Source organism: Netta rufina (assembly GCF_964035555.1).
Source record: "Netta rufina genome assembly, chromosome: 10".
NCBI classification, from domain to species: domain Eukaryota; kingdom Metazoa; phylum Chordata; class Aves; order Anseriformes; family Anatidae; genus Netta; species Netta rufina.
The window spans coordinates 10,262,423-10,286,423 of NC_140133.1; the positions used below are offsets into that span (position 1 = coordinate 10,262,423).

At 66.5% G+C, this 24,001-nt stretch overlaps 2 protein-coding genes across 3 annotated transcripts; both read right to left on the minus strand.

Moving 5' to 3' along the window:
* Positions 1-251: 251 nt before the first annotated feature.
* GNAT1 (G protein subunit alpha transducin 1) lies at positions 252-2,563 on the minus strand (the record flags this gene model as incomplete). Its single annotated transcript, XM_084292493.1, has 8 exons — positions 252-442; positions 641-794; positions 871-1,000; positions 1,095-1,223; positions 1,309-1,466; positions 1,561-1,702; positions 1,796-1,838; positions 2,458-2,563. 8 exons carry the CDS (start codon positions 2,561-2,563, stop codon positions 252-254), a joined length of 1,053 nt encoding a protein of 350 aa, XP_084148619.1.
* A 1,357-nt stretch (positions 2,564-3,920) lies between these two features.
* On the minus strand, positions 3,921-23,140 carry LOC311213050 (semaphorin-3F-like). Of its 2 annotated transcripts, XM_084292871.1 has the most exons (19): positions 22,925-23,140; positions 19,923-20,108; positions 14,331-14,491; positions 14,102-14,164; positions 13,495-13,614; positions 12,519-12,608; positions 10,361-10,454; positions 9,931-10,050; positions 8,698-8,837; positions 8,501-8,615; positions 8,176-8,245; positions 7,864-8,008; positions 7,546-7,768; positions 6,868-6,956; positions 6,579-6,620; positions 6,165-6,322; positions 6,024-6,091; positions 5,191-5,324; positions 3,921-5,104 (listed from the first exon to the last, which is right to left on the minus strand). In XM_084292871.1, the coding sequence occupies exons 2-19, from the start codon at positions 20,032-20,034 to the stop codon at positions 4,685-4,687; spliced, it is 2,364 nt and encodes a 787-aa protein (XP_084148997.1). In that variant the 5' UTR covers positions 20,035-20,108; positions 22,925-23,140; the 3' UTR covers positions 3,921-4,684. The 2 variants fall into 2 exon arrangements, with proteins under 2 accessions (XP_084148997.1, XP_084148998.1); XM_084292872.1 differs by lacking the exon at positions 12,519-12,608.
* Between the last annotated feature and the right edge of the window lie 861 nt (positions 23,141-24,001).

Below are 24,001 nucleotides of genomic sequence, written 5' to 3' on the forward strand. Positions count from 1 at the left end.
CTGGCTCCCCCTTTGCTGGGGAGGTGCTACCCAAGGACCCCCAAGCCCCCAGTGTCACCCATGGTGCTCGCAGCCTGGGGGGGTGACCTCGGGGAGGAAACAGGGCTGTGGCCAAATGCCCGGGGGGGCTCTGGAGCTGCGCAGGTCACATCGCCGGCATCTGGGGACGAGCAGAGGTGGTGGCAGAGGGGGGTTAGGGGCACCAGCGGGGTGTGGGAGGGGGGTGGGAGGGGGTTATTGGGGGCCGGGGCTCAGAAGAGCCCGCAATCCTTGAGGTTCTCCTTGATGATGATGTCGGTGACGGCGTCGAAGACGAACTTGACGTTCTCGGTATCGGTGGCACAGGTCATGTGCGAGTAGATCTCCTTCACGTCCCGCCGCATGTTCAGCTCCAGGAACTGCAGCTTGATGTAGTTGCCGGCGTCGTCGTAGGTGTTGGGACCTGGTGGCAGGCAGGGCCGTGTGTCCCCCCCCAACCCCTTCCCTTTACCCCAAACCCCCCCGGCCCAGCCTGCGGGAGGCACGGCTCGCCTGGGGTGCTGGGGACACCCGGTGGGTGCCCCTCAAGGGGGGCTGGCACCCGAAGCTTCACCACCTCCCTCGCGGCCTGCCCCCGGCGGAGGAGCCACGGCCGCCTCACCGTCATAGTCGGGGAAGCAGATGCTGAGGTGGGCCTTCTTGATCTTCTCCAGGAAGACGTCCTTCTTGTTCAGGAAAAGGACGATGGAGGTGGTGGCGAAGTAGCGGTGGTTGCAGATGCTGTTGAAGAGGTGCAGGCTCTCGTGCATGCGGTTCTGTGGAGGGACACGGCCCCATTAGCCCCATTTCAGCCCCCCTCTGCCCCCCCCAACCCCCAGCACGGCCACTCACCACTTCGTCGTCCTCCACCAGGACCATGTCGTAGGCGCTGAGGGCCGCGATGAAGATGATGCAGGTCACCCCCTCGAAGCAGTGGATCCACTTCTTGCGCTCCGAGCGCTGCCCGCCCACGTCGAACATCCTGGGCAGGACCAGGAGGGCTCAGCACGCCCCCCCCACCCCCTGACCACCCCCACGCTGGGCAAGGGGGGCAGGGGGGGGTGCTCAACCCCTACCTGAAGTTGAGGTCCTTGAAGGAAAACTGGGTCTCGATGATGCCGGTGGTTTTGACACGGGAGCGCAGCACGTCCTGCTCCGTGGGGACGTAGCCGGGGGTCACCAGGCGCTCCAGGTCCGACAGGTAGCTGCCCAGGCACACCGCGGGCATCAGACATCTCCCACCAGGGGCTGCACCCACGGGTGCCCCCCTGCCCTCCCCCCAGCACGTACTATCCAGCCGAGTCGTTGAGCTGGTACTCGGAGGCACGGTCGAAGCAGGCTTGGATGCCCGCGTCCTTCCAGAGCCGCCCGATGATGTCTGACATCTCCTTGGGCATGGTGCCCTCCTCGATGGTGTCCGAGAGGTGCAGCAGCTTGCGGGCATCATCCTGCGCGGGACAGGGACTCAGCAGGGCCGGGGGGGGACAGCGACTCATTTTAGGGGTAGGGGGGTCCCCGTGCCCTGTGCTGAGTGCCCCTCACCTGGCGGGCCGAGTCGCCGTACTGGATGTTGAGGGTGCTCATGGCCCGCACTATGGCCAGCATGGACTGCAGCGTGTTGCTGTAGATGATGGCGATGAACTCCAAGCATTCCTCCAGCGAGTAACCGTCCTGGTGGATAATCCTGGCCGGGACGGGGGGCACGGGGCTGAGCTGGGCACCGAGGGGTGTGGGGAACCCGTGGGCTGCCCCCCACCAGCCTTCCCCCAACACTTACTTCATCTGCTTGACGATGGTGCTCTTCCCCGACTCCCCTGCCCCTGTGGAGGCAAAGCAGGGTCACAGCAGTGGTCGCCTTTTTTTTGGGGGGGCTGCATGCACAGCAAAGCAACCTGCAGCCCCCGGGCGGGGAGGGGGTCATGGTGGGGTCTGGGAGGGCTCCGGGGTTGTGCTGATGCTGCAGCCCCCAGGACGGGGCGATGGGAGCTGTAGGGGGCTCAGCTGGGGACATTCTGGGGGGACCAGGGTTGGGATGGGGACATGGTGTGGCAGTGCAGGGGGGGAACACCCTGGGCTGGGAGATGGTGGGAGACAGCACCCATGGGAGCACTGAGCACCACCGGGGGGACCAGGAAGGACCTGCAGTGCTGGGGGGACACAGGGGGAGACCCTGGAGCTGGAGCCGTGGCTGGGAGGGATTTGGGGGTGCCTCAGAGCAGCAGGGGGCTGGGGTGGTTTTAGGGATGCCCAAGAGCGTGTATGGGGTGCTTGGGGGGATAGAGGGCGGTCTGTAGGATGAGCTGGGTGAGTTTAAGAGGTGCTGGGGATCTTGGGGCTGCTGGGTGGGCTGCGGGGCTGCAGCACAGGAGGTTTGGGCACCCCCTCCCCAAAACCCTGACCCCCCCCCAACCAACCCCTCTTGAGGCCGTGCCCACCTACCCAGCAGCAGCAGCTTGACGGTCCTGGCATCCTTCTCAGCGTCCTCCTTCAGCTTCTTCTCCAGCTCGCGCGAGTGCTTCTCCTCGGCGCTGGCCCCGGCGCCCATCCTCGCCTCCGCCGCCCGCCGGCTCGCCCGCTCGGTGGAGGTCAGCACCAGGACGGGCAGCGTGCGCCAGCCCCCCGACGCCTCCAGCGCTCGCCCACCGCCCGACTGCTGCCGCCGCCGCCGCCGCTGCCGCCACCGCCACCCCAAGTGGGCCAAGGACGGGGACAAGGAGCTCGGCTTAAGCCAGGCCCCGGATAAAACCCCCGAAATCTGCCCCGGGCTGAGCTCAGCAATCCCCTGGCTCCCAGCGTCAGCGCTTCTGCCACGGGGAAGGGCGGTGGGGTGAGGGGGGGGGCACCCAGCTGTCCCCGCCGTGGGCGTGGGGACGGGGTCTTGCTGTCCCCAGGCCGGCCCCGTGGATGTGGTGGCCCCGTGGTGGGGGTGTCCCTGTTGTCCCCAGGCTCACGGTGGTCCTGCCCTCCCTCCCCAGGCTCCCTCGCGAGCCATCCAAGCGCCCCCCCCGACGTTCCCAGCACCCCACCTGTGTCCCTTTCCACCCCCCTCCCCAGTGGTGTTCCCAGTGTTCCCCTCTTGCACTCCCAGTGCCCCCAGCAGGCCCAGTGCCACCCCTCTTGGTGTCCCCAGGACCCCTCCCGCACCACCAGGGACCCCATTTCCACCCCCTTCCCCCAGTAACATCCCCCAGTACCCTAAGGGGAAACCCCAGTGCCCCCCAGTACCCCCAGGGACTCCTCGGGGACCTCGCTGTGTCCCCTCCCTGCTGTCCCCAGCAGCTCCCTGTGCCCTGTGCCTCCCAGACCCGTGTCCCCTGTCCCCCCTGTGTCCCCCCCCACCCCTCGCTGTCCCCGCTGTGCCCCCCCCGGCCCCGCCGACGCCGACCCCTGGGCTCCTGCAGCGCCGATCCCGGCCGCCAGGGGGCGGAAGGACCCAGCACAGCCCCGTACAGCCCAGTATAGACCAGTACAGACCAGTACGGTCCCGTACAGCCCCGTACAGCCCAGCACAGTCCAGTACAGCCCCATACAGCCCAGCGCTTCCCTAGTATGGCCCAGAACTGCCCAGTCCATCCCAGTACCACACCCACTGCCCCCAGCACCAGCCAGAGAGCCGTCCATACTGCCCATTAACACCCACCACCACGCTCCCAGTGCCACCCAGTACTGGATCCCAGTACCAGAGCCCACAGCCCCGGTCCTTCCCCCAGTACCAACCCCAAGTGCCCCCAGTGGTGCCCCCCAGCACCACCCAGTACTGCGCCCCTGTGCTCCCAGCACAACCCCCTACCATGCGGTGCCCTGGTCCCCTCCCTGTCCCCCTCCTCACCCCCCCCCAGTGCTCAGTGACCCCCCCAGCTGCCTGCTCCCTGTCCCCAACAGAGCACACGCAGGCGCCCGCATCCATCCCAAAGCCAGCATTTATTTGGGCGTGCTCCCGGCTGCAGGGGGGGGACACGATGCACGTGGCCGTCCCCACACTCCTCACCTACAACTATTTACAACGCCCAGCAGTGGGCAGGGTGCTCCAGCAGCACCCATGGGTGCTGGAGTCCACCCCACTGCAGCCCTGTCTCACCCCTCCTGGATGTGCCCCCCCCACCATGGCATGGGTCCTGTCCCCAGAGGGGGCCGAGGCCACGTCCCCGTTCCCGCAGCCACCTCGCCCAGCCTGGTCCTAAAAAACTGAAGAAGGGTGGGTGGGGAAACTGAGGCACCGAGGCCAGGGGCGGGCTGTTTGCCCAATGCCACCTCTCCCCCTGTCCCTGCCTTGTCCCCTCTGCCCCTGCCTTGTCCCCTGCTGTACCCCCAAGGGCATCACCCCCTCGCAACCCAAACCCTGGCACTCAGCCCTTGGTGGTGCAAGCCGGGATCCTGGACCCCAAGGGGCTTGGGGGGGGGGCACAGGGAGGGAGGATGAAGGATGCAGCCCCCCCCCAGAGTCCTCGGTGCCGGGAGGTGATGCTCGTGTCACCGAGTGGCTATGTACAACCTGCAAATAAATACGGCTGTGGGTGGGGGGCCTGGGGGGGCGCGCATGCATGCGTGTCTGCCTGCATGTGTGTGTAGATATATATATATATATTTATTTTATTTATAGATATTTTTTAATATTAAAAGGGGGGAAAATAGACCACTGTGCTAGCAAAGTCCCTGGCGAGGGGGTTCATGTGTGCCCGCAGGTCTCTGGCGGGTGATTCCGGCGGCTCCGTGGCTTCTTCTGGTCCTGCAGCTCCTTTGAGGCTTTGAGGGCAGCCAGCGGCTCGGGGGGGCCAGGGGCCGGGGGCCGCCAGTAGCCCTGGCAGTACTGGTCGAGGAGTCCCAGCTCGGGGCGGCTGAGGAGCTGCAGCAGGTCCTGGTAGCGCGGCGTGGGGGCTCCCGGCAGCCCGGCGGGGGGCACCTCGGCTTGGAGCAGGACGGCGTGGACGGCGCGGGCGGCCAGGACGCGGAGCTGCACCCTGGTCACCGTGTGCTTGAAGTTGTTCTCGGTGGCGGTGCAGGAGTAGAGGCCGCCGTCGGAGAGCTGCAGGGCGCGCAGCAGCAAGCCCTGCTCCGTCCGCAGCACCCGGCCGCCCTCGGTGCGCAGCTGCGGGGAAGGGGACGAGGGGAGCTCAGCCGCCTGCCGTGGTGCTGCCGGGCCCAGCCCGCGGCCCCCCGGCTCCTTCCTCCTACCTCTTTCCGCCGGTCGCTGTTGTCCTTCTGCAGCAGCCACTTGACGGTGGCCTGCGGCGAGCGCGGCTGGCACTCGAGGAAGGCGGTGCTGCCCTCCACCCCGTACTGCACGGCCTCCACCGCGTTCTTGTTGGCTGCGGTGGCAGGGCACGGCATGGCAGGCTGCTCGCACGTGTCCCCACGCCCCACCGCCCTCCTGCACCTACAGCTCTGCCCTCGGCAGCACCAGCTGGGGGGCTGCCTGCCCACCAAGCCCCTGTGAGCACATTTGTGCACCCACCCATGGTCATCCGCCTCTGGAGTGTCCATCCATCCACCTATGCTCTTGCTTCTCCCCAGTGTATCCACCTGTCTGTCCATCCATCCATCCATCCGTCCATCCATCCATCCATCTTTCTTCAAACTCCAACATTTCTAGTCATTCCTCTACCCTCCTGTCCATCCATCTGTGCTTTCTTCCCCAATGTATTCCTCCATCCGTCCATCCATCCATCCCTCTGTGCTCTTCCTTCTCTCCAGTGTATCCATCCATCCATCCATCCATCCATCCATCCATCCATCCATCCATCCATCCATCCATCTTCAATCTCCAACACTTCTAGTCATTCATCTACCCTGCTGTCCACCCATCCGTGCTCATCTTCTTCCCCAATGTATTCCATCCCTCTATCTCTCCCTCCATCCACGCTCACCTTTTCCCAATGTATCCCTCCACAACACATCCATCAGCCCTCAAGGACACCCCCTACCTGGCCACTGCCCCCATCCCCCTGCCTCCTACCCCCATGCCCTCCCAGGGGCTGCCCCCATCTGCCTGCCCCTCGCCCCCTCACCATTGGAGTTGTAGCCCCGGCACTGGCGCATGGGGTTGCCGTGTCGGATGTCCTGCCGCCTGCTCCGCCTGCAGGGAGGCAGGAGGTGACCTGGGGACCCTCTTGGGGACCCCCACGCCCCCCACCTCCCCAGGCTCCCACCTCTTGGAGGACGCTGAGTAGCGGCTGCAGGCCTTGCCGTCCCAGGCACAGTAGGGGTCCCGCGCCAGGCAGCAGTCAGCGCAGGCTTCTCCGTACACGTCGCACCGGTGCAGGGCCAGGTGGGTCACTCCTACGGCCGAGGACACGTAAAGCTGTTGCTGTTGGGAGGACAGAGAGGACAGGGTAAGATGTTCCCTGGCCGCGTGGCCTTGTCTCCAGCCATGAGGGACCACCAGCACCAGTTAGCTGCAGCCTCCCGGTGCTGGGAGCGGTGGAGAGGGCTCAGCCTGGAGCCACCCGGGGCCGGCTCGCCCTGGGGCCACTTGCAGGTCTCCCCGAAGGCCGCTGCCATGGGATGGTGACAACAGGCAGTGCTGCAGCTGGTGCTGGTCCCCAGCCATGTGCTCCACTCACCCTCTTGGAGGAGATGGTCATCGTCTTGATGGGTGCCGGCACCTAGATGGGGGCAGGAGCGAGGGACATGGAGGGGCCCGGCCCGATGCCAGGGGCCCAGGGTGGGCACCCCAGACCTGCCCTGGGCATCTGGGGGGGACAAGGGGCCAGCAGGCAGAGGGATGATGCTGCAGGTCCCCCCTGAGCTGCCCAAGGGACTAGTTGGTGCCAGCTGCAGGCAGGGGGTGGAATTGGGGCACGGCTGGGCTGGGGATAGGCAGCTGCAGGAGCAGGACGAGCCAGCCCTCACCTTGAACACCTCGATTTCCTCCAGCATCAGCTCCTCTGTCTCCATGTCGTCCCGGGGCAGCACAATGACTTTCTGCACTGTGCCCCGATCTGCAAGACACCAGGGTGCCTGGATGCTCAGTGCCACCGGCAGGGCACCCGCGCCCTCCCCTCCTAGAAGGGGGTCCCTGATGGGGCCAGGGATGTGGGGAAGGACACCCCCTCCCTCCCCAAGCACATCTTCATCTGCCTCCTTCTGCTGCTACGGGTGCAGTGTGCCACTCGTGTCACTGTTCCCAGCAAGGTGCTGCCACCACTCAGGGCAGAGGGACAGCCACTGGGGATGGGCACTGGGTCAGGGGAAGGACCAGGACTGAGCACGGTGGCACTAGGATGGGCAATATGGAAGGGGAAGCACCAAGCTGGATGACGGTGCCCCCAGCAAGGGGAATGGGGCTGGAGAGCTGGGTCTGGGAGGTGGGAGGAACCAGGCTGGATGGTGGTGTCCTGGGATGGGCACCGGGGCAGGGGAAGGGCAAAGCTGGATTGCAGCAACCCCAGGATGAGCAGTGGGACAGGGGAGGGACCAGGCTGGATGGTGGCGTCCTAGGACGGACAGCAGGGCAGGGGATGGGCCCCTGACGCCCTCCAAGGCCGCGCTGGAGCATGCTGCGTTCTCTGCGGTGTGCGGCGTGGGTACCTGTGCCCAGGAAAAGCACCTCATAGCGCCCGTCTGCCGCGTCCACCTGGTCGACGGCGATGGTGGTGAAGCGGTAGTTGACGTTGGTGCGCACGACCAGGGGCTGGCGGTGGGCCGGGTACACGGCGTGGTACATCAGCGGGTGCGAGCGCATGAAGTTGATCACCTCGTCGGGGTAGTCCTTGGTCGACTTCATGGAGGGCGTGAAGGTCCCCCCGGGGCACTGCGGGCAGGCGGAACGCAGCGGTGGGCTCCCGGCTGCCCCGGGGACAAGCGGTGGCACCGGGTGCCGTGCCCACGTGTGGCCGGGGTGCTTACAGTGCCTGGCCGGGGGTAGGGCATCTTGCCCGTGTAGGGCATCCACTGGTAGTTGGGGCCCTCCTTGTGGGCGAAGGGCCCGTTGAACACCATGCGGATGTCGGCCATGGAGTAGACGCAGACGGCTGAGCCCTTGAACACTGACCTGGCAGGAGGAGTGCCACGGCCTCATGGACCTGCGGCCACCTCCAGGGTGACCCCCCTGCCCCGTCCTCACCCCGTGCCCACCTCAGCATCCCCAGGACCCTCGCCCACCTCGGCAGGAGCCCCCAAGCCCCAGGGACCGCCACGCCACGAGGGCGCTGTGCTCACCCCGATGCGGAGAAGACGGCGTAGATAACGGGGTTCTTGGTGTCCTGCGTCTGCTGGATGAAGACGTCCTCTTGGGACAGAAGGAAGAGCGTGTCACCACCGGGGGAAGGGCAGGGACCCCTTGCCGTGGTGCCGGGTGGGAGGGAGGATGGGGTGGGAGCAGTGCCTGGCTCCTCTCCCAGCCAGGGCCAGCAACAGGACTCCCAAACCTCCCAAAAAGAAGGGGCACTGTGTCCCCTCCCCATGCTGCCCTGATAGCCTCCAGGGCTGCCGAAGGACCACCAGGGTGTCCCACTCCCCCTTCCCACAGCGCCCAGGTGCTCACGGAGCTCATCGAAGTGCGTCTCGATCCCATCAGGTCCTGGCACCGAGCAGACGAGACGGGCCTTCAGGAAGGTGCTCCACTTGTTCACCAGGCAGCAGTGGCCCCCATCGTCGTTCTGCGGCACAGGGACGATGCTCAGCCCGGCGCGGCTCGGCACCGGCACCCTGCCCGTGCCCCTTTCGCCCCGCCGCACGCACCAGGCAGATGCGCCCGATGCGGGAGTAGACCCCCGGGCTCAGCGGGGCGTCAGCCGACTTCTCGCGGAAGAAGAAGTAGAGTTTGTCGTCGTTCCTCTCGCTGCTGTCGGGGATGAGCTGGGCACGGATGAAAGCCGGGTCTGCAAAGGCACAAGGTGGTGCCGTCAGCCTGGGGGCACCCCCAGCTCCCCCTTATCCTGCAGAGCCACAGGCGTGGTGGCGTGGGGACACCGGCCAGGTCTCTCCAGCTCCAGGTCATCAGCTGGGGGGGTCCACGCTGGATGGTGGGAAGCCTCCCCTTGCCATCCATCAGCCCGTGCCCCGCCGGTGCTGACAGCTCCCCCTCTCCGCTCCCTGCCCCGGCAGCTCCCAGGCCCAGCAGGACCGTCCCATCTGCTCTGCTCTGTTTACTCAGCTGCTGCCCTGGGGCCGGGGGTGCTCCACGGGGGCAGGAGGAGCGCTCGGGGTCACTGACTGCCGGCGACACGGTTGAACGCTCAGCCCTGCGGAAACCCACGCAACAGGCTCCAACGGAGACAGCCCTGCTGGGTGCGCCCACCACACTGCAGAGTCCCAGGCATGTCTGTCACCATGCCCCGTGCAGGTAGCCCTCTATCCATATGCTCTAGATTTATTTCCTTCCTTCCTTCCTTCCTTCCTTCCTTCCTTCCTTCCTTCCTTCCTTCCAACAAGCCATCCATCCATCTATCCATCCATCCATCCATCCATCCATCCAACAAGCCATCCCCCAGCCACCCAACCATCCATCCATCACTCATCCATCCCTCATCCATCCATCCATCCACCCACCTATCCATCCATCCATCCATCCATCCATCCACCCACCTATCCATCCATCCATCCATCCATCCACCCACCTATCCATCCATCCATCATCCATCCACCTATATCCATCACTCATCCACCCATCACTCATCCATCCACCCACCCGTTCACTCACCCACCCACCCACCCACCATCCATCCGCCCACCCATCCACCCACCCACGCGTCCATCCATCCATCCATTCACCTGCTGCCCACCCCCCCATCACCTCCCCATCCATCCCCCACGCATCCATCACCCGTCCCGCACCACCAGGCGTGCACCTGCCCGCACTGGCTACCGTCTCTGCGCGGGGAGGAGGACGCGGGGTGACAGGCTCCATCTCCTCTCTAAGGCTGGAGCCATGGGGTCCCTGAGGAACCTGGGCCGATGCCACCCCCTACCAACCATTGAGCCAGCGTGAATTGTACTGGTCCGTCCTCATGGCCGTCTGCTTGCCCATGGTGCGGAAGATGGCTGCGTCGGTGCCCATGAAGTCGATGTACACGCCGGCATAGAGCTCTTCATCTGCAGATGGGGAGGGGGCAGAAGTCAGCCAGCCCCCAGCCACCCCTGTCCACCCACCTTCTCCCACTGCCCCCAGGCTCCATCCAGCCCCGGCCAGGAGTCACCAGGCCACCAAGAAATGCGTGCCGGGGAGCACTGGAGGATGTGACTGGTGTGCAAGGGACCTCCAGTCTGCAGGATTGGAGCCAGCCGGGTGCCCAGTGCCACCACCAGCAGCAAAGGTGGCAGGAGACAGAGCCCAGCTTCTCGGGGCCACGCGGGGAGTGCTCCCTCTGCCCATCCATGGGCCCAGGGGAGCCACAGGACTCACTTATTAATGCAGAGACGGTGTCCACCTTGGGGTCGTAGGAACACTTCCCTTTGCCCGACTCCAGCTTGTCCGGCTCCAGGTAGAAGATATAATCCTGGGGAAGGAAGCAGAACAAAGCGCTTGTGACATTTTCCCCCTCTGTCCCCATGGCACCTTCCGAAGCAGAGGCCTCCTCGGAGTGGAGCAGAGCGGCCACCAACGCTGCCAGCTGACGACGAATGTGACGGGACCACAGAGGCGTCCGCAGGACTCCCGAGAAGCCGAGGTCTCCAGGAGGTGCTCCTCAGGTGCTGCAGGATGCTGCTCCGTGCCCTCCGCTGCGTGGGTTGATCCCTGCTCGTCGTGCACAGGATGAACGCGGGGCGCTCCCCGGAGCCGCTTCGTGGCCCACGTGGCCACCGCGGGGCTGCTCGGGCCATCGGCATCGTGCTGACTCCAGCCACCAGCGGGTAGGGCTTAGCTGCCAGACCTGGCAAGGAGCTCGGCCCGTGTCCTGGCCAGGACCCATCTTCCAGCAGCATCCACCACGTGCTTTGGGGCCGGCCACCCCGCGCTGCGCCGCCGGGAGCCGCTCTCTCCGCTGTCACCGCTGCCCTCCCCAGGCTGCCACAGCCCCGTGGCAGGGTGAAACACAGCCTGCCTCCCACAGAGCACGAGGAACCTCCTGCCCTGCCGGCCAGGACACCCCGAGTGTCCCCAGAACACAGCCCTGGGGACAGGGTCAAGCAGCACCAAGCCGGCACCCACCGGGCACCCTGGCACGGCCATGCCTCGGGTGGTACAATCCCTGCACGGCGAGAGGGGCTGGGGGGACAAGAGGGTCACTGCAGAGCACCTGGGCTCTGGGAAGGGCAGGCCAGGCCGGGGACACTAGCCATGGGGACGTTAGCCATGGGGATACTGGCCATGGGGATGCTGGCCACGGGGATGCTGGCCACGGGGATGCTGGCCACGGGGATATTAGCCATGGGAATGCTAGCCAGGGAGATGCTAGCCATGAGGATGCTAGCTATGGGGACACCAGACATGGGGACAATAGCCATAGGGATGCTAGCCATGAGGACACTAGCCATAGGGATGCTCTACATGAGCACACTTGCTGCAGGGATGCTCGCCACAGGGACAGCAGCCACGGGAGGTTCTTCCTCTCCCATCCTCTCCCTCTGCAAGACGTCCTCTCGCCAGCTCCTCCTGGCACCCGGGGGCAGCCAGGGCGCCCAGCCCAGCACCCAGAGGTGGGCATGGGATGGCTGGGACGGCCCCGCTTCCTCCAGCCCCATTGCTGCACCACCAGCACCACGACCTCTCTGGGGACAAGCCCTGGAGGTGCCATGTCACCTGCCCCACCAGCAGGCTGTGAGCCCTCGCGGGTGGGTGCTGAGCCCTGCTGCGACCCCATGGGCAATGGGGGAGACGTGGATCGAGCCCCCTGCATGGGGCAGGAGGTGCCCGTGGCTGCTGCAATGCTGGTGGCTGGGAACATCAGGGTGTCCCCCCCGAGCTGGCAGCGATGTTCCCCTTGGAGAGGAGGAGACGGGGCAGAGGGACGCGTGGGCAGGATGGGGCAGGGGCAGGGACAGGGAGGACCCAGGCTGGGGGCCCCACGCCCACGCGCTGACCCGTGTTAGTCCAAGGGGTTGGGGACACTGTCAGGGCAGGCTGGATGCTGGCTGTCCCCAGGAGAAGCCGGGGACACCACCACCTCCCCGAGCCTGCCGCCCGCTCTGCTGGAGCGAGGCAAAGCAGAGGGATGCTGGCGAGGCGGCTGCTCAGCGACACTTTTGTAGACCCTACCAAAACACCTCCTGCACGTGGCCGTCCCGAGTCCCCTGCCTCGGTGGCCGCTTGGATTTGAAGGGACACGGTGGGTCCGGAGATGGGAAAAGCTGGCAGTGGAGGCGAGGGGAGGACTGCCAACCCTGACAGTGCCCCCTGCGGGGACGCGTGCGAGGAGGAGGGAGTTAGTGAGAGCAGGAGGGGGGAGAGGCCGGGCCGCTGCTGGAGAACGCTTTGCAGAGAGGAGGGGAGGCAGCAGGGGGGGGCACGGTGACAGACCCCACCCCGGGAGCTGCCGGTGGGAAGGAGAAGGAGCCCGCGGCTCCGGTGCGCCCGGGGAGAGGTGGGCACAGCTGCGGCGGGCTCCCAGACCCGTTCCCACCTTGCTTTCTGCCGGTCTTGGGCTGCGGGGGCCGTCGGTGGCTCTGCTTTCCCGGCCTCCCGGAGGGACGGGCTGGCTCGGCGGAAACCCCTGGGGAAAAGGAGCAGGGCAGAGAGTTAGCGCCGGGGGATAGAGGGGGTCCCCCCGGGCTGGGGGCTGCGGGATGGCTCCGGCAACCCCTGTCCCCACGGCACAGCGCTCTTCAGTGGCTCTGCATGCTGCCAGAGGGGACGGCAGCAGCCTCGTCCCCAGGGCCATCGTGCTGTCCTGGACTGCGTGGGCATCCCTGGTGGTCCTCGAGTGCTGTCACACCCATGAGATGTCACCGACGGTCCCAGTCCGGGGTGGTTCAAGCCACGTCAGCCTCTCCTTGCACCAGTCCTGGCACCACACGCCTCCCTCGGCTCGGCTCGCAGAGCTCCACGCGGACAAGACGAGGACGTGGCCGGGGGCTGGGGGTGATTGTGGCAAGCAGAGCCCCCCGGCCACCCTTGCAGCGTGCCACAGCGGTCACCCCAAAACCGCTCCTTCCACTGCACGTCCGACCCAGCGGGGCTCCGGCAGCACTCCCTTGGGTTACTCCATCAGGGCCAGCCGACGTTGTTCTCCCTTGTTGGTAGCTGAGCGTCCCACGGCGCGTGCCACCGCTGTCCCTGCTCCCCCGTGGCCACCGGATCACCACGCTCCCTCCTCGCCAAACGCCAGCCCTGGCACGGAGTTGGGCGTCTTCTCCATCTGCGCCATGGGGTCCCTCGCGGCGGGGCAGGAGGGCACGTCGGAGTGGAGCCCGCGCCGGGTCCAACCCATCCGGGTGCCGAGAGGAGTCTGGAGAGGTCCCTCTGGGTCTGCAGAGGTGGCTCGGCCCCGCTCAGCATCGCCCCACCGGCGCTCGGCGTGTCACTGTCCCCCCCCCGAGCCCCCTGGTGCTGGCCCCGGGACCTGCCCGGCCGCAGCCCCCGTCCCTCCCGCCCCTCACCTGCGCTTTGCGCCCGCGGTTGATGAAGGCGCAGATGGGGTTGTAGGCGCCGGTGCCGCACACGTAGAGGTGGGTCCGGTTCCAGGGCTGGATCAGGCGGATGAAGTTGCCGCACTCCCCCTGGGAAGAAGAGGGGAAGAGCTGGGAAGGCAGAAGGGAGGCCGAGAGAGGAGGGCGGGAGGCTGGCACTGGGCGTGGGCTGGCACAGAACACGGGCTGGTGGTGGCCACGGGCTGGTGTGGGTTATGGGGTGGTGTGGGCCATGGCTCTGAAGCTACATGGGGAGCTGTGCCTCCTGCTCGCCCACAAAGGCTCTGGACGTGCCTGGCTGGCACAGAAGGGACAGCAGGACACGGAGACACCTCCGAGCGCCAGCACGCACAGCGCACCCCGGGGATGCCTTTTCCAAGGGAGAACATGATGGCACGAATTCTGCCTGGTGGCCACCAACCAACCCCTCTGCCGCTACCAGAAGGGGGCTCACGGTGGACACGAAAGCCCCGGGGGTGGCCGGAGTCACCAACAACACAGGGGCTCGATAGCCAGAGTTAACCCAAGCAGGGCCTGGAGCAGTAGGGGCAGCTCGGCGGGCGCTGGTGGCACTTACATTGCTGTTCTTGCCCGACAGGATGCACTCCTCGATCCTCTGCGGGGGGGCAGGCCAGTGGATCTGCAGAGAAACAGGAGATGGGGAGGAGATGGGGAGCACAGGGCTGCTGGCCCCATCCCTGTCCCCGTCCCCGTCCCCTCCCAGCCCCAGCACCACCAGGCGGGACCCTCGGGACACCCAGCCCCACGTCCCCGGCGGGTCCCCAGCCCGAGGGGCGGCAGCTTACAATGAGGGGCTCGCGGTTGATGTCGTGCAGGTCGAGGGAGAGGACGTAGTCCTTGCTGCCCACGTACATGCGGTCGTGGTCCTCGTCCTTCAGCAGGATGCGGTAGTCGCTGGAGTTGAGCAGGAAGTTGAAGAAGTGCGCGGTGCCGCTGGCCTTCAGCTCTGCGGGGCGCGGGGCAGCACGTCAGCACCCTGCCGCCCTCCCAGTGCCTCGGGGACACCGACTGGGACGGACAAGGGTGGCCAGGACACGGGGCAGCACCAAAAGCCAGCCCCCGGCAGCGGAATGGGGGTGCCCACCGAGATGGGGCATGATGGGGGGTGGTTGTCCCAGCACCTCCAGCGCTGGCATTGTCCCCTCCTGGAGTGTCCCCACCCCTAGGACAGGGGAGCAGGGAGGCAAAAGAGCCAACTCCTGGGTGTGTGTAGGGGGGGACACGGGACACAGATTCCCCCCCCCTACCCCACCCCGCGCCCCCCTTGGGGAGTTATTTTTAGCCTGAGTGTGGGAGAAACGAGTGAAAGAGGATAATGAGGGTCATGAATATTCACAAGTGCAGCGAGGCAGCCAGATGGAAGGCAGAAGTGCTGCAGATGATGTGGGACGGTGCCAAGGACCACGCGGCAGGGGCAGGGCACCGGCGAGACTGGGGGGGGGGCAGAAGGAGGAATGCCACCCCCCCTGATCCCCTCCAACCTCCCTGCTCCCATCCCCGGTGCCAGGAATCCCCCAAAACCCGCAGAGCACGAGGGGCTGGGGTGGCTCTGCCGCTACCCCCCCCGGGGGGGACACCACCTGTGCCGGGTGCTGCTCCCCGGGGAGGTGCCACCCCAAAGGGGACGCCACCAGCATCCCCCAGAAGCCAACTCCACCTGATGCCAGCCCCAATTTGGGGAGCTGGGGGCAGCCCCCCCTCCCCGGCCTCCCCTCCCCGCAGGGCAGGCACGCACGCAGCGCTGGGGCTGCTCCGGGAAGGAGCGAGCTGGCTTCCAGGCACGGCCGGGCACGCAGCCAGCTCCTGGCCAGGATGCCGAGCTCCTGAGACCTCCCCGACCTCCTGCTCCCGAGTCCCGGGGGGTGCTGGATACGTCCCAGAGGTCCCCTCCCATCCCCAGCACCTCCGGGACCTGTAGGGGGGGGAATCTCCCCTGATCTGTTTGGGGCAACCCCTCCCTCTGACCTCTGACCTCCGACCTCCCGCTCCTGGGGCCCCCCAGCCCGCAGGGATCCGGAGGAGCCAGCTCGTTAGCGGACACACCTGATGAGCACACACACCCCGCTGCCGCCTGGCCCTGAGCTTAATCCCCTTTTAATTGCCTGCGGGGCCCCGGCTGCCCCGTCCCCGCACAGGTGGCCTCCCTGGGGACAGTGGGGACCGAGCCCCCGGTGCGGCACCGCGGGGAGGGCTGCTCGGCACCCCAACCCTTCCTGGCATGCAGACCTTGTGCTGTCACCTCGGTGTCACCTCTCCATCACCATTATGTGGCCGGGAGCACGAGATTTGGGGACCCCGACCCACCAGTGGTCACACCAAACGCCAGGAGGGGCTGGGAGCAGTGCAGCCCCATCACAGGCTCCATAAAGCCCAATTCCCCTGGGTTTTGTCCCATTCTTCCAGCCCTTCCTCGCACCTGGCGGCTGCCACCCACGCGTGCCCTTGTCCCAGCCGGGAGGAAGGAGTTGTCCCCGGCTCCGAGGGGACAGCAATGGGGTGGCACGCCCCCCCCCCACACCATGTCCCTGAAGCCCAGGTGAGGTTTTGCAGGTCCCTAAAAAGCAGAAGGGGGCACACCCCGGGGGTGGGGGAGCGGTGCAAAGGGTTAATCCCATTAGGGACAGGGCGGCCACCTCCCCAGGTGCTCCATCAGCCCATCCCCTGCGCCTGCGAAACCAATTACACCCGATCTCACCCTAATTAGTTTCTAATTACGGGCTTGTAGTGCATTCAACATAATTAGCATGTAAATTACACGCCGTGTTTATATTCAATAACCGCTCTGCCCGCTCCTGGCAGCGGAGATGACGGGGCCTTTTGGGAGCCCTTTTCTTTATTTTCATCTGGGGGAATGAATTTAATTCACGTGCCGACGGAGCCGCCCGGCTGCCCGCACCGGTCCCCGGGGTGTGGGGACGGCTGGGGACAGGCAGAGTGACCCCAAAGGGGCAGGGAGCAGTGTGGGGCCGTGCCGGGATCGGGGCCTGATACCAGGATCTGGGGTCACGGCCGCTCCCCACAGACCTACCCAGGGCCTTTTGCCCTGCCAGCTCCCCACGTTTTGGGATGTTTTCCCCAATTTCCCCAAATTTTCACAGGTTGCTTTGCGGGTGCTGCCTTTCGGGGAGGGTGGAGGGCCCAAACCAGGCTGGGACAGGGAGCGGGGTGAGCGTGGATTTGTCCCCATTTGTTGTCATTGGGGCTGATCAAAGAGCCGGGTGGGTTGCCTTATGAAAGCGGAATTGCTTATTTGTTTGAGCATCACTTCGCTACCCCTTGATGGGTTATTTATGATGTAATTAAGCTAATTACATGTAATAAGAGAGTTTCCGTGGCCCCGAGCCAAGCTCTTTTTCCCATTTAACCGACTCACAGGTGGTAGGGAGCCGAAGGAGCCCGACGGGGGCTCGGAGATGAAATGGCTCCGGCTCCCGCGCCACCGAGCACGGCGGCTGCCAGCGCTGCTCGCTGTGCCCGCGGGCCGCCTGCAGCCCCCCGGGGACAGATCCCGGTCCCCGTCCCCTCCACCACAGGTGCCGGGGCGCCCGGTCAAGCCCCACATCAAAGCGGCCAAGCTCCAGAGCAGGGCGATTTGGGCACGGTCCAAAAAAAAAAAAAAAAATTAAAAAAAAAAAAGCTTTTTTTTTTTTTTTTTGTCAGCCAAAACGCTGATTCATCCCCAGCCAAGAGGGAGCGGGGTTTTGGAAAGGCTGGTTGAAAAATGACCCCCCTCGCCTCCTCCTCTGGAAAGCTACTCGGCGAGAGGAGCCGCCGCCACGCACCGCCTTCGCTGCTGCTCGGTGGTTTGGGGGAAAAATCTGCGTTTTCCCCAGCCCGGGGGAGCCGCCGCGCGTTTTTCCAGGCAATTTGCTGCCCGCCAAAAAGGCGGCGGGGAAGGAAGCAGCTCAGATTGCTCCAGGTAGGGGGCCGCCGGCGGATCCTGCCGCATTTTTCGAGGCTGGTTGGCTCCTTCCAGCGGGATGGGATTCAGGACCCTTCACCGCCGGTGCTTTTTTTTGGGGAAAAAAAAAAATATTAAAAAAAAATATCGGAGGAGGCAGCGGGCGAGGGGACACTGCGGGAGCCTGGCGCGTCCCCGGAGCTGGCTGTCCTTGTCCCTGCCCGCGTCCCCCCCATCTGGCCGTGTTTATTTGAAGCTGCCGGCATCACGCGCGTCCCACAGCTGCAGCAGCTTAGGCGGGCGCCTGGGCGGCCCCGGCCCCCGGCCCCCCTCCGGCCATCTGCCACCGGCAGCCCCCGGGGCGGGTACGCGGCGTCCCAGGACGCGGGCAGGGAAACTGAGGCAGGGAGCGCGGTCCGGCTCCAGGATGTTATTTTTTTTTATTATTATTACTATAATTCTCATTTAAAGTGATTTATTGGTGTTTTTTTTTTTTTTTTTTTATTTTTCCCACTCGGATGGGGGAAATAGGTGGGAGGGAGCGGAACCGCCCTGCTGCCCACCCAGCCCTTCCCGCTGCCCGGCTCCCGGAGGTGACAGCCGTGACCGCCGGGGGACAGCGGCTCCCTTTTGAAGCCCAGCCCGGGGCCCTGACCCCAAAGCCTTCCTCCCCGCACCGCCAACCGCTGAATCACCGCCACCTCCCGCATCCTCTCCCCATCACCTCCTGGGGAAGCCCTGCCCGGGGAGCTGACGTCCTCCGGTGCCCGAACCCACCCGGCCCGGAGGAAACCGGAGGAGAGAGAGAGAGAGAGAGAGAGAGGGGGGCAGCAGGATGCGCCCGGGAGAAAGGGGGGGGGGGGAAATTTACTAGCAAGAAGAAGATGATTAAAAATATCCACCCTATTTCTGGCCGGGAAGAGCTGTTGGCAAAACAGAGCCGCTCCACGGCCTCTCCCTCTTCCAGGGAAGCACGGGACCGCGCTGTTCTTTCCATGCTGGCCACCTTCCTGCCCGGCCACCGCGGCCGCGGGGACGCCGGCACAGGAAAGCCTTGAGAGGGAGGACAGGGAACGGAGCCGCGGGGTCCCCACCGGTCCCACCCCAGGGCAGGGGACGCGGCCGGCAGCCCCTTGACACCGCAGCCTTTCTGTATTTTTTTTTTTTTTTTTTAATATTTTCCCTTTCCCCTAAGCGCTACGAGCGCAATTTAGTCGAGGATGACGCAGGCCCCCGGGAGCTGCAACGAACGCCACTTCCTCCCCAAGCGAGCGATAACAAGCGAGGCAAACAAACCCGGAGATGCTCCCGGCGCTGGCCGGGCTCCAGGCAGCGCGTCTGAGGCAGGGGGGGGACACACAGGGGGTGCCACCAACCCCCCCCAAGAGCTCTGCAGGACCACATCCAGTCCCGGCCAGAAGGATGCTGCGGGCGGCGGTGGCACCCGAGCCTGCCTCGGCCCTGTCCCCTTCCCAGGGCTGTCCTTGGGGGCACGTCCCCATCCCTGTCCCCATCCCAGCACCAGCCCAAGGCCCGTTCTCCTCCGCTGGGCTTGGGAAGGGACGGGTGACACGTCTCTGAGACCCCACAGGTTTGGACAGGGCCGAACGTGCACATGAAGGACACAATCCCACAGCATCCCCAACCCAGCCGTGCTTATTTGGGATTAATTGGGCACAGCAGCGCCAGGCATTAAGAGCACCGCAGCAGGAGCAGGCCCTCAGCTTCCCCGGGACACGGAGCGGGGCGAGGATGCAGGCCCCTGCCCCATAGCACCCCGTGCCCTTCTGCCAGCCGGGGCACCCCTGGGGGACACGAGGATGTCCCTGCAGGTGGAAGCCACCAGCACGGCCTCCAAACGCCCCAGCCGTGCCCTGGCAGCAGCCGAACCCCCTCCTGGGGACTCTTGCAGGCAGCAGCCGGCCCCGCTCCGGGCAGGAATCGCTCCCTCGCCTCTCGCCTGGGCTTGTCCCCGGCCTCTTCATACCACAGATTTTCGTGCCGAGGCCAGCCCTCACCTCCAGCAGCCCGCCCTGACCCGCCGGGGGCTCTGCAAACCCTACAGGGGGCTCTGCCGGCCCCAGCAGGCTGGGGGGGCTGCAAGGGAGCAGCTCCGTCCATCCCCTCTCCCAGCACAGGCTGGGGGCAGACACCGGATCCATCCCATTGCCCCCCCCGGGAAGCACCCACACGCCCTGGTACCGAAGGGTTAACCCCTTCTCCCCCCTCCCAAATCCCCCCCCAGGCTCCCTGCCAGCCCCAGGCATTAACACCAGCTTGGGGTCGGCGTCAAGCTGCTGTCTGGCCCCGCCGGCAAGCCATGTGCTGGGGGGGGGGGGACACAGCACGGGAACCCCATAGGGACACAGATCCCAGTAGGATTTCCCAGCAGGGAGATGCCCGGAGAACGGTGACCCCGTAAAGGGCTGCGGGGGTCACCTCCCACCCGCCCACCCCCCCAAATTTCTGCTCTTACCTTTGAAGGAGAGCTGCACCCTGGGGGTGGCAGGCACGTAGTCCTTGGCGTGGGCGGCCCGCCAGCCCAGAGTCAGTAGGGTGGCCCAGAGGAGGACGCTGACCACAGGCATGGTGTGCACGAGCCGGGGGGGGTCCCAGGGCACGGGGCTGTCCGTGGGAATCGGGGGTGGGGGGGGCACACCACCTGCCGGAGAGGGGACATCAGTTGAGGATGCCGTAGGACACGGAGCGGTGTCGGGCAGACAAAGCCAGCACGCTGCCGTCCCCGTCCTCGCACGGGTCCCCTCCCTGAGCTGCTGCACGAGCCTGGAGGGAGAAGGGAGAGACCCCGCGGTGCCCACCCTGCCCGACCCCACCGGCAGCGAGCGGGGGGCACCCTCCCCAAGGAGGGGGAGGCAAACCCAGCGTCCCCCCGCCGCCCTCATCGCCTGTCCGCAAATCTCTGCCGTCCAGGAAGGGCCCCAGAGGGCGAGGTGGGGGTAAAGGGGGGGGGGGGCAGGTGGCAGCCAAACCCCACTCTGCAGCCTGGGAGGGGGCAGAATTAGGGGGGGCTGGCTCACCCCCAGCTGTGGGCACGACGCCAAGCTGCAGGGCGAGGCGAGCGCAGCGGCGAGCACTGCGGCACGCTCCCGCTTCGCCCAGGTGAGGAGCATCCCCCCCCTCACCTCCCCCCAAACCCACCCCCCCCTTCTCCCTGGGGGTCCCATCCCCATCCCCATCCCTCTTAACCCCCCCCCCTCCCCAAATCTCCTCCCAGCCCCAAGCAAAGGCGCAGCGAGCAGAGCCGGGCTCAAATCTTTCCAACATGAGGGAAATCTGGACTTCATTATTCCGAGAACGAACACACACACCAAAAAAGAAAAAAAAAAAAAAAAGGATTTTTTTTTTTTCATAAATAAAAGAGGGGAAAAAAAAAAAAAAAAAGAAAAAAAAAAGCCCTGCCTGTGTGCCAGGCAGCTGGACTCCCTGGGGCTCCGGCACGGAGCAGAGTCCGCCAAGCTGCCTCCAGCAAGCCACACACGCACCCGGCTCAGCACGCTGCTCACCACGTCCCCAGAGCCTGGGGACCGTCCCCCCGGCGTGCGTCCCCCTCCCGAGGTGACCCGAGCATCGTCCCCGCGCACTCCGGAGCCCGGCTTTAGGATTTGGGAAGGCATCTGGCGGGAAGTCCCACATCTGGGGTGGGGGCTCGGCCACTTGGGAGTGCCCGGGGGGTCTCTGGGTGGTGGTGGGGGGGGGGACAGGGGATGTGCTCTGCAGGGCTGCGACATCGCAGACCCACCTGGGGCCAGAAGGGCTGGACAGGCAAGAGGGTGGCCACCGGCCCCCGAGCATGGCTACCCCAGAGCAAGAGTCACACCAGGAGAGGGACGGGGCCCCAGACCCCGACGGGAGGCGGTGGCACCCCCAGGCTCCTGCCCCGCACACGGGGGGCAGCGGCCGCAGTGCCGGTGGCCGGGGACGGAGGGGGATGCGCGAGGGGCGGCCAGGCTGCGTGGAGAGGAGCTGCCTCTCCCCAGGGCTCCATATTTTTCTCACTATTGCCTTTGGAGCCGGTAAATATTTAGATTTGCTCGTCTTTCCCCGCGCGCACACCCAGCTCCGCTCCATTGTGCTGGCATTCGGGCCCCGGCCAGGCCCCCACCTCCCGCCCGTTCCCAGGCTCTGCCCTGGCCATCACCGCGGTGCCCCCTGCAGCCGGGGCAGGCGGGGACCCCCCCCCCCAAAAGCTCCTCCGCCAGCTAACCCCACAGTTGGTTGCAGTTCAAGAGCCCCCCCTCTCCAGCAGCCCCCTCCCCGGGCAGCTTTTCGGAAATAAATTCTGGCAAATCCCACTCTTGCACTTGGATGGAGCTGCGTACGCGTCAGAGACAGGGAGCGAGATGGCAAACAAAGGAAAAGAGGGAGAGGAGGGGAGAGGAGAGAGCGCACGGCGAGGAGGGGAGGAAGGGGACGGCGGCGAAGGGGGGAGCCTGGGGAGGGTCGGGGGGCGCCCAGGCTGGGCGAGACGAAGCCGATCCCGAGGGGGCAGCGAAGGGAAACGGCTCCGGCCAGCGCACCTCGGCCGGGAACCCTTCACCTCCAGGGTCATCTGCGCTGCGGGGAAACTGGAAACTCCGAAGCGGGTGTGTGGAGGGGGTGGGGGGGCCGCATTCCTGCCCGCCAGCGGCCCCCCGGCCCCACCGCCCGGCTTCATTGTGGGCTGCGCGCCCCATGGCACGGCGCGGTGCCCGGCGGGGACGGGAGCGCGCCCGGGACGCAGCCCCCCGGGGCTCGGCCGCTTGCGGGTGGCAGGGAGGGAAAAGGGGAGAAAAAAGGGGGCCGGAGGGGAACGAGCCCCGTGCGGGTCTCCGCCGAGGAGGAGGAAAAAAAAAAAAAAAAAAAGCATAAAAAGAAAAAAAAAAAAAAAGGAAGAAAGGAAAATCGCTGCAGACCCGAGGAATAACTTTGCACAACTTTGCGCCGCCTTTCACCCCGGCGCGGGCCCTCCGAGCAGCCGGGCCCTCCCCGGGGAGCTCAGCCCCCAGCCCCGGGCGTTCCTCGCTGCTCTCCCCGGCCCCGTGCAGGTCCCGCGGCCGCCCCACTCGTGGCCGCCCCCCTCCACGCGTGGGTGCCCGCCGCCCACCCGCCTCCCCCGGAGCGCTGCCACCGCCGGCTCCGCGCGTCCCTCGCCGTCGCCGCGTCCCCCCCTAAATCCCGGGCAGGGATTAATTGGGGGTGGGTGGGGGGACACACACACGGAGAGATACGACCCCCACGACCCCACTCGCGTCTCGGGGATGCTCGCGGCGGGGCGGGGGGCACCGGGACACCCCCGGCAGCGGGGCGCCGCGCCGAGGGACACGCGTGGGCACCGCGGCGACACGCGCAGCCCCGCTCCCCGAGCCCGGGACGTCGCGGGCGACTTGCAGGCGGCGTAAACTTTCCTCCCGGGGTGGGGGGACCCCCGGGATCCGACCCCACCGGAGACCCCCCCCCCAATTTTTTCCACGCTCTTACCTCGGGCGGCGGAGGGAGGGCGACGGCGGGGCTCAGCGCCTCGCCGGGCACCCGCGGCCCCCCGCCGTGGCGCGGCCGCAACTACCGCCGCGTCCCCGGCCCATGGAGAAGCGGCGGCGGTGGCGGTGGCAGCGGCGGGGCGGGGCGGCGCGGGCGGGACTCGAACCCGCGGCGGGGCGGGCCGGGGGCTGCGCGGGCGGCGGCGGCGGCGGCTGTGGCCCGGCTCCGAGTGGGCGCCGCAGCCCGGGCGCTCGCCATGGGGCTCCGCGGGCTCATTTGCATAGCCCCGCCCATCCACCCCTCGGGGCCACGCCCACCGCTCTAAGCCCCGCCCCCTCCCTCCCTCCCCGCCGCCGCCGCCGCCGCCGGGGCCGCGGGTTCGAGCCCCGCCCCCGCCCCGCTCACCTCCGGCTCCTGCCTTTTGTTGAGCGAGGCCGGGGTGGGGAGGGGGTGGTGTAGGGGGGGTGTGTGGGGTGGGGGGGGGGGGGGACACAGGGAAAAACCGGCATCGGGACCTGGGGCCGCGCCGCCCCCTCCTCGCCGCCCCCTCCTTTGTCTGCGGGGTGCCGGCAGCGAGAGCCGGGGGGGGTCCGGAGCAGCCCCGACAAAGAGCGGCCCCCCCCCATGCCCCACACCCCCCCGGGGCGCACCCCAAAAAGCCCCAAAAGCCCCCAAAAGCCTCGGTTCGTGGGCAAGGCTGAGCCGCCCGGGTGGCTCCCCCCCTGCTCTGTTCCCCTCTCCGTGCCCAGCCGCCCCCTCTCCCACCCCCCCCGCTGCTTTGCCTTCGGTTTTCCTCGCAAAAACGGGAGTTTTGGCACCGGCTCCTCACTCCCAGCAGCGGTGAGATAAAAAGGGCACAAAACCCAACCTGCGGGGGCTCCCCGCGCTGAAACAAGTCGGAAAAAGAGCTGGCATCCCCCCCCCCGGGAGCCCCCAGTCCCTCGAGGCCGGGGCTGAACAAAGCCTGCCCTTTTTTCCCCCCTTTTTTCCCCGTTTTCCCCCTGATTTCCCCCATTCCCTTCCTCCCCTTGCTGGGACATCGGGCTGCCACCAAGCACCGGGCAGGAGCCCCCCGTG